Genomic DNA, 9,797 nt, shown 5'->3' with positions numbered 1-9,797 from the left:
TAGGTCAAAGGTCAAGGTCGCAGTGACCCGGAATATTTAAACCGTTTCCGAACGATAACTTGAGAACACTTTGGCCTAACATTACGATACCTAATAGGGAAGTTGGTCATGATCAGCAAATGACCCCTATTGTTTGTGAGGTCAGTAGGTCAAAGGTCAAGATAACAATGCGACGATAACTTGAGAACTTGGGCCTTTGATCATGGAACTTAGAAGGGAGGTTGATCATGACGAGCAGATGACCCGTATTGATTTTGCGTCAGTATATCAAAGGTCAAGTTCACAGTGATGCGGAACAGTTAAACCGTTTCCGGGCGATAACTCAAAAACGCTTGAGGGTAGGATCACGAAACTTAATATGGGCTAATCATGACCAGTAGATGACCCCTGTTGTTTTTGAAATCAGTAGGTCTAAGGTCAAGGTCACATTGACCAAGAACAGTAAAATGTTTTCTTTTTGTTTTAAATAAGTAAAAAATGTTTGGTCTTAGATCACATTCGGTACGGAGGTCACTCATGACTGATAAATAACCCATAAATATTGATTTGAGGTCAATACGTCAAACGCGACCAAGAGTGACCAGATCATTTCTGTTCCTTTTACAGTTACTGAATGCATCAAAGGGGCATTTCGTGTTCAACGAGCTCTTGTTCAAAAAGATGAAACATTTTTTTTTGGTATTGGTTTTTTATAAAAGCACCGACAGCATTTTTGTACATAGTTTATCGCAACTCTCGGAAATCTTGTTATATTTTGAGATAAACGGCCATAACGGTGATTTCAAATCAATTTTCTATAACAAATTAATTTGTTTTATTCCTTAATATACATATCAGAATTTAACGTTTCACATAAAGGGTCAAGACAAGAGGCCCGATGAACATGCGACGAATCAAATCAGAGTAAGTGCACATTTATCACTTGTGCAAACCAATGACATCCCTTGTAACTATTGAAGGCAAAATGCGGTATAAAAAACGCTTACAACAATACAGTATCATATTAGTTGGAGATAGCGGAAGGTAAAATGGATCTTAATATCATATTGTTTGCGCTATTCATAAAACTGATTACTGCAAGTGATGATGGACACATCGGTACCCACATAATTAACATAAACAGCTGCTGCTCGGACCAAAAGTCCGATGTAAAGTGTAACGTAGACAAAGAAAGACTGTTCAGTAACATCTCGGAAATTCTAAACGGACATCAGCAGGAACTAAAAGAAATTTTTCGAGCGTTGAATACTGAATCAAAACCTCGAGACTGTCAAGACATACAACGTTTAGGAAATGAAATCACGGGTACACGATATACCCCGAAGGAACCATGGGATTTCCAGTGAGATGTGACATGGATACGGCCGGAGGAGGATGGACTGTTTTACAGAGACGAATATCTAATAGCGACTTTTTTAAATACTGGCATGATTATCAGACAAGGTTTGGAAATCTTAGCGGGAACTTTTGGTTAGGAAACCAGCAGATACATAAAATAACCGAACAAGGGTGGTATGAGTTGCGGGTTGATCTTGAAAGCATGGACGGTATTGTTGCATATGCGGCGTATAATGTTTTCTCGGTCGGTGATGTCAACTCGGGATACAAACTCACTGTTGACGGTTACAACGGAAACGCAGGCGACAGTCTGGCGCATCATAACAATCGCAAATTTTCTACAAGGGACAGGGATAACGATAATCACAGTAGTAACTGTGCACAGCATTATACTGGGGCTTGGTGGTATGGTGGCTGTCATGATTCCAATTTAAATGGCAAGTATGGCGCTACAGGTGGTAAGGGTCCAGTTTGGGAAACATTTAAAGGTAACGATGGTCCATTGAGACTAACGGATATGAAAATTCGACGTTGGCTACCGGCAAACAGCGAGCTTTTTGTTACTGTATGATAAACGCGCAATTGCCAGAAACACAACTTATAAAACATATATAAATTAGTTAGAAGGAAAATAAATGAAAATGTCAAACCTGCCAAAACTAATGCTTTTATTAAATGACTAAAGTGTTCAGTGTGCTTGTTATTACTAACGATTGTTTTATAAGTTTAGTTTAGTACAGGCACGGTTTCTACATACTACATAATAGCCGAGGACAACAATTCAATGGATGTAATTAGATTCAGTGAATTTGGCGTATATGGTTTGTGTCAGTAGACTAATGTGCACTTTTTTTCGTACGCAACTAAACAAGAGACACTTCAGACTATCAATTATAGCAGATTGTTTTTCTATGACTTATTATTTAGAATAAATGATAAATTCCAATATTACTGTATATATTTAGTTTTCGTTTTTCGTCAATATTAAAATAGCAAAAATACAAAAAAATATGTTTTTCTGTTGTTGATCCTTCCATTTATGTCTTCATCTGTGTAGTATGTGTAGTATGTGTACGATATATAACCAGTTACATGTATTTATGATGTAATTTTCGCATAACATTTAGTAACAGTCAAATATCAACAGACAGATTGTTCTTTATTTAGCAAAGGTAGCGGTCATGATGAATTATACATAACGTTTAGGCATTTACACGTGTCCGTTCCGTACACCAGAATACATTAAAGGGGAAATCGAAATGAAAATGTATAGCACTAAAAACTAACACCACTACTGACCATTATTGGTTTAGAACTTAATATGTGGTAGACATATCACTTTGTATATAATAGGGTGTGTATACTAAACGTCATTTTCAATTTAGAAATTCTGAACCATAAAAATCCTTTAAATTGAAATTTTCTATATTTCCGAGTCGAAGTCATAGTCAAAATATTTATTTAAATGTCATTATTGTACTGAAGTTTCATAGAAAGATTTTAACTATGTTGAAGTATATTTTCTAGAAGGTGTGTCAGTGTTATTAGAAACATTCACAAGACGGTATCTTTGAGTTAGAACTATAGTTGTCATAAAAGAAAAAGATCTAGCTGATTGGATTTCTTTTCTACAACAGTAGATCTGAAAAAGAAATATGTTTGTAGAAAAGTACTATCTGCAAAGGTTACTTTAGATATGGACAGAAAAAATGCTTGATAAAATGTTTAGTTGCTGATGCTCTATGTATGTAAATGCAGCAACATTAGGGAACATCCTCCTATGATTTTGACCTAATTAAACAAACAAAAAATATTTAAGATCATGAATATATCTATCTAGAAGCCAACTTTCGTTACCTATTTGTTTCACAAGGCGTATTAAAGAAGTTAGTTTTACTGTTTAAACATTGGACTGTACGTGTTACCATAACCACTCCTCTTAGAAGATTTAAATATTTGTTGTACAGAGGTTGTTGCTCTGCAGCGGCAAGCTAACGTTTTCAAAATATTCTAGTCGAAAAGAAATATCCAGTCTTTGAAAGTTTTAAGAGAGCTCTTTTCTCAAAAGGTATTGTTTAGAGACGTTTGACTGTACCTTTCTGACCGTGACACGGAAGAAAAATATTTAGCATAGGCATTGTTTCTTTTTCGACCTTTGACAACACATAAATGACAAGTTCAGATATTGGGTGTAGATGAGTTCTTAAGATTTGTATCTCCTTCTTAGTTAAAATATCTTTAGTAGAATCTACAAAACTGGAGAAAAGTGTCACTGTTCACTCGCAAACATCATGTTTTCAAAAAAAAAAAAAAAAAAAAAAGAAACCAGGTTATAACAACATATTGGCTCAGACTTTCGATGAAAAGCTGCTACAATGTATAGATACATACTAATCAATGTACGAACTGCAGAAAAAAAAGTTGTCTGAATTAAATCCTGATGACATTTATTCTGTAATATTGGCAGCATGGTTGATAATGATGTGTATTAAAATTGTAATGAGAAGTATTTTTATACCTATCAAGAATCAAGACCATCTACTTCGCATAGAATGGTGAATAGATTAACAAATATACATTTATTGAATGGCTTGCCGGTTAATAGCCAAAACTACTGCCCGAGGTATCGAATGTTGCGTTACATGACATCAGAAATTATTTCAGAGTTTTGTTATTTTAACCCAATTAACATGGGATTATAAACGGGTCATATAGCACAAACTGTGGAACGGCATTTTATATAAGGTGTCATGTAATTATGTATCACTTCCGCTTTTCTCCTGACTTTTCTTTTCTCGGTGCTCTACATCACGTTGATCATAAAAATCACAATAGTGTGATCTCTTCAATGACAACGTGTGTAACGGTTGAACGCGTTCAGGCAGTTTCGTTCACAAACTCGATTTTTGTTAGTTTTTTTGCTGGGTTGAACGTCACATCGACACAATTTTAGACCATATCATTTCGGCGACTGTCCAGCTTTTGATGGTGGAGGAAGATCAAAAGTGCCCTTCTGTGCATTATTTCATCACGGGCAAGCACCTGTGTAGAACTAACGAACTTCTGAAAGCCAGCTGAATGGTTTCCTCATATGAAAAAATTCAATGCTCCTAGCGTGGCTCGAACCTACATCGGCGAGGGCCAAGTGATTCGAATTCAGTGACCAGGTCACTGACATTAACCAATCGGCTAAGGACACCCCTTCCCAAACCCGAACCCAGTAGCATAATTATATATGTTTGAGCCATTTGTGACACGTTATTGTAGTTTGAATATGTTTGAAACATGAACTTTTCAAATTACAATGTAAAATCGGCGTTAACAAACGAAGCGTATGCTGATACACATAATATTTGGTAATAACCTCTGAATTGGGGAAAAATGCCTGTATTCAGTTTAATAGTATAGAGGATGTCTTTTTTGTTTTCCTCAATCACTTAAACTCGTAGTATATGATGTTAAATGTGTGCCTTATCACTGGGGTTCAAGTTATCCCCGTGCCGGCAGTTGCGTCGTATCGAAGACAGTAATGAAGATATATATTATTTCATCGTTCGTTTTCTAATATTTTTCTCCGTAAAATAACTGAAATACTGACAAATTCCGTTTTGAAGTGCCAGAAAGGCTACATAAATTAAATGTACTTGTATTTAGTGTATTTATATATTATTTTTCCATATTCTGAAATAAAATACACGGGGTAACATATTCTTCGCTTTAAACAATGTACCATGCGTAATATATCAATGTGGGAATCAATGTGTTACATGTCTTTAATTTCCTTTTACTTAAGGCATTGTTTCATAGATGCTAAATATTCAATTTGTGTGATTTGCTTCTCCTGAGAAATATCAAAATGAGCGAAACACAATTTAAAATACAACAATAGATACTAAAAATCCGACAGAGTCGTTACAGATATTTTACAGAATACCGCTAAACTGAGTGAGTGTGGACAAGGAGATAAGTCACACAATACGTTGTTACTAATAGAATAATAAAAGGCATCACCCTGAATACAGCCTATTCTTATTCGCACAAGATAATAGTAGTCAAGAGAAATAACACAGGAAGAAAATCCCATAATTAGTTCACTGGTTGTTTCTCTTCGATATGTTAGTCGAAAGCTGTATGATGTTATCATTACTTAACATAGAATGCGAGCACGAATGAGCACTTTAGTCGTTATTGTTAACACAGATTTATCAGATGCGATATCATCATTTAAAATTAAAGGGTAAATTGTGTTTATACTTAAAATCAATTGAAAATGATTGTGCTTTTTCAAGAACTGTAAGAATAATTTTGTTGAAATTCTCTATGAGGACCGTGGCCGAGTGGTTAAGGCCGACTCCGACTTACTTGCCTCTCATCCACGCGGGTTCCACGCATCCCTTATGGTGTAGAATTCTTCGGCGTGAGGAAACTATCCAGTTGGCTTATTGCAGGTTGATGGTTCTACCCAAATTCCCGTCTATGCCCGGAACAATACCGGGAGGGACATCTGTGATCTTCCCCAATCATCAAAAGCTGGAAAACGTCGCCATATGTCATTGACGTAATATGTCTGTGTGACTCTAAACCCAATAAGAAATAAAAGAAACGAAATGCTCTACATATTATCAATATTGCAACCTCCGCGGTTGTATAGGTTACTCCATAGACTTCAAATTACTTGCTCACCGCTGTGCATTTGAAACCTCATTTGAGGGGTAGAATTCTTTCATGTGCCCGCCAGTGCCCGAAATATTGCATGGAGAGATAACTTGGGTCTTCCTCCATAAACAAATCACGTGACCCATAATTGTATCCGAAACACAAACTACAAATATATGTTATCACTGCTATAGATTGCACTATGAATTCCTCTTTTGTTTTCTTTCTGTTGAATTTGGTCGCTTCGTGTTCAACTCGTTTTAGTGTCCGCCATTTTAGTGGTACGTTGATTGCAAATTCAGTCTGTTGGCAATAAATTCGTCTGTTCGTTCTTGTCTTGCTTAACCGTGTAAACAATTGTTTGGTTTATATAATTCTACTTTGTTATCTTACTGTCGTATCCTTGTTGCGGTCTTTCCTTTTCTGACAACCATAGGCAAGGTCGCCAGTTAAGTGAATATACTGTCACGGTGGTATTGTGAAAAGCTACCAATTCTCCACCTGTTGGTATACGAGTTTCTTTTAAGTTTTTATGCCTTTCAGTACCGTAAGCTGTACACAATAAATCAATAGATTAGAAAGTGTAAGAAAACATGATGAAACAGTTGCGCAAGTTTCCATATCCCTCTAAACTGTCAGTATAAATTCAACTAGTCATGGTGGTAAAGGACTATGGTTACATTAGTCATACTTTCGGTACGCAAGTGTTGTATTTTCTCAACACCTTCTTCTTAACAAGAATTAATATTTTATGTCTCGAGCTAGACGAACGATTTATGATATGTTTGTCTTGCCTTTTGGAAAAAAAATAGCAGCTAGTTTTGCTTTAGCGTTTTTTTCTTTTATTTTGACTTAACATTCATTGAAAAGAAATTGAGAGGAAACAAGTGTTCACGTGACAGCTGTCGTTTGAATATAGAGTATTTAATGACCTTTAAGTGCACTTGTTCGATACAGATGATACTTCACGGGCGTTTTCATGTATGAAGATGACATGGATCGATATTTTACTTGTTAAGTAGATGCTATGTATAAAAATGACGAGTATAACTTCTTCGAGCTCTCTGGTACATGCACGTCGTGGAGAGGGCACATATGGCGCTAACTGGGTCAGCGACGTCTGGCCTAGTTACCGTCATATGGCGAAAACCAGAGAGAATGGCCGTAAAAAGTGGACATCTATGAACTGAGCTGCATCCTGCCAATGTATCATCGAGTCGGATTCTCATCGAGCGTTTATGTGCTGGAACCGCGCCATGACCAGAGTGCTTGGTGGGCTAAAATCTCCAAACTCGATCCCGAATTAACATCTCTGACGGTTGTTTTCCATGTTTACCTGAGCCGGTTATTAGAGGATATCAGCACTCCGTGGACTCGATAGGGACACATAAAGGAAAGATAGCAGGCTAAATGGACGTCCGACGGGAGGCCTGCTACAGCCACATCGACGGGATGCAGACCAGACGACCAAACGCTTTACATAGCATATATAAGAAGGAAAACTAAATGAAGAAACTACAAATTGGAGATGTCGTCAATAGTCGAAACTAAGCCGAGAGACGACGATTCAAGTTAGAACAACAAAATGACGAGGAACAGTAACAGAAATCAACATAGGACACTTTTTCTTTTTTTATTTCCATGGACAAATACAAAATAAACAGTACATGCATTTAGTATGACTTTATATCAATGATTTTTTTTCATATTGGATTTATATTTACTTGAAAAGCAGTTGCAACCGAAGACGTAAATTTAGTTCTTCTATCATTACTGAATGCAATTTAACAATTTTGCACACACATCTTTAGAACATCAGAGTTTATGATTACTTCATTTCTCCTGGGACTAGCGATCTTTAATTACATTTCAGACGTAGCGTTTTAACTATCAAAGTCACACGGCATGATTTCAGTAAACGCTGTCTAAAATTACTGTTTTAATTTCCATACACTGCATACAATAGTCCAACAGTATTAATATTAACGTCATAAGAAGGTTTGGATTCATAATATTTATGTGAAATCTGTTTGCACGCAACGGCAGTAGTCATTGAATATCACATAAATAAAGAAACAAAGGCATAGTATATACCAATAGAAATATGCTTTATTAAAATATCATACCTACAGTAGATTGTAGATTGTCAACTATTACGGGTTACAATTGTATAGCCATATCTCAGATTTAAAAAACAACAACAACAAAAAACAACACATTTTAACCATACCACTAATTTCAAAGAAATTCAGCTGCAAATATAATTATTCCAATCCTATACGGAGGTCATTGATTTTGTGTTTTTGTTAAACGTAAAGAAAACCTTGATACATACATTTTAATTGATGTAAGGCAGTGCATTTTGTATTGTGGACAATGCCCGAATTAAAATAGATCGGGACTTTATGATGTACAAGAGTGAAACAGGTTTGTCTTTTCTTGAACTACGATCATCATCAATTATTAAGATAATAGTTACAATGCAAATACAGCCATTACTAGTACACAATAAATAGTTAGCGTCTACGATGAAAAAAAAATAATAAAAAGAAATAAAACTAAATAAGTATACTCGACAATGCTATCTTACAACCATAATTTGATTAACTTCGTTGCTTTAGTTATTTTTCCTTTATGTAAATAAGCTAAAAAGAACATCACTGTCCCCATATGACACCTTTGTCTCTCCGAAATATTATTTGAATGTTATATATTTGTTGTAATACATTCACACACTCTGAAGAATGTATTTAGTCATCTTTTTACTATTATGTAACCTGATTGCAAATAGAAATAATTGTTGTAAAAAAGAAGCTTCATTGTTAAACCAGTGTTGAGTAGAGTTCTGTTACTCAATCACAAAACATGCAACACTTCCAACAAGCACAATTACATTCCAAAAACTGTCAGACTACATTTGAGCCGCGCCATGGGAAAACCAACATAGTGGCTTTGCGACCAGCATGGATCCAGACCAGCCTGCGCATCCGCGCAGTCTGGTCAGGATCCATGCTGTTCGCTAACAGTTTCTCTAATTGCAATAGGCTTTGAAAGCGAACAGCATGGATCCTGACCAGACTGCGCGGATGCGCAGGCTGGTCTGGATCCATGCTGGTCGCATACCCACTTTGTTGGTTTTCTCATGACACGGCTCATTTCATGTTGAGCAACATTATGTACAGGTGGCAATTACGTTACACTATCGTAACAAATGTTCCAACGATAACAGATATATTGTTGTTTTTCTCCACTTTGTTTTCCCAGTTTATATTTTCATGTCAAGATTTATGTGCAGATTGCCAACTCTAGACTGAATTAACATCTATAAATAACAATTCCAAGTACTGATTATTGATATATTTACTTGCGTTGTCACATGGCAACAAAAGAAAATCCACCGGCATTTGTCTATGGATGAATCGTGATGTATAGATATCAAGTGATGTATGTGCAATGATTCCATTATACATTCTAACGACACATATTGAGTTTATGTAGGAACTAGCACAAATACGAAATGACGACGTATAAGTTTTTTAACAGTTGGAAAAGTAATCAGGGAGAAACACTGATAAACATTTGAGCCGCACCATGAGAAAACCAACATAGTGGCTTTGCGACCAGCATGGATCCAGACCAGCCTGCGCATCCGCACAGTCTGGTCAGGATCCATGCTGTTCGCTTTCAAAGCCTTTGCAATTAGAGAAACTGTTAGCGAACAGCATGGATCCTGACCAGACTGCGCGGATGCGCAGGTTGGTCTGGATCCATGCTGGTCGCAAAGCCACTATGTTGGTTTTCTC

The 9,797-nt window shown here is 36.3% G+C and overlaps 1 protein-coding gene across 1 annotated transcript; it reads left to right on the top strand.

The window, feature by feature from the left end:
* The first annotated feature begins 989 nt into the window (after nucleotides 1–989).
* On the top strand, nucleotides 990–2,339 carry LOC123536837 (fibrinogen C domain-containing protein 1-B-like). Its single transcript, XM_045320307.2, has one exon. The coding sequence runs from the start codon at nucleotides 1,331–1,333 to the stop codon at nucleotides 1,907–1,909; it is 579 nt and encodes a 192-aa protein (XP_045176242.2). The 5' UTR covers nucleotides 990–1,330; the 3' UTR covers nucleotides 1,910–2,339.
* The last annotated feature ends 7,458 nt before the right edge of the window (nucleotides 2,340–9,797 follow it).

The sequence above is a fragment of the Mercenaria mercenaria genome, chromosome 17, assembly GCF_021730395.1.
Source record: "Mercenaria mercenaria strain notata chromosome 17, MADL_Memer_1, whole genome shotgun sequence".
In the NCBI taxonomy this organism is placed as follows: Eukaryota; Metazoa; Mollusca; class Bivalvia; order Venerida; family Veneridae; genus Mercenaria; species Mercenaria mercenaria.
This window is presented reverse-complemented; position numbering and strand designations above follow the sequence as displayed.

Excerpts from the sequence above, each read along its gene's own strand:
- LOC123536837 (XM_045320307.2), top strand. The coding sequence starts at position 1,331 with ATGGGATTTCCAGTGAGATGTGACATGGATACGGCCGGAGGAGGATGG.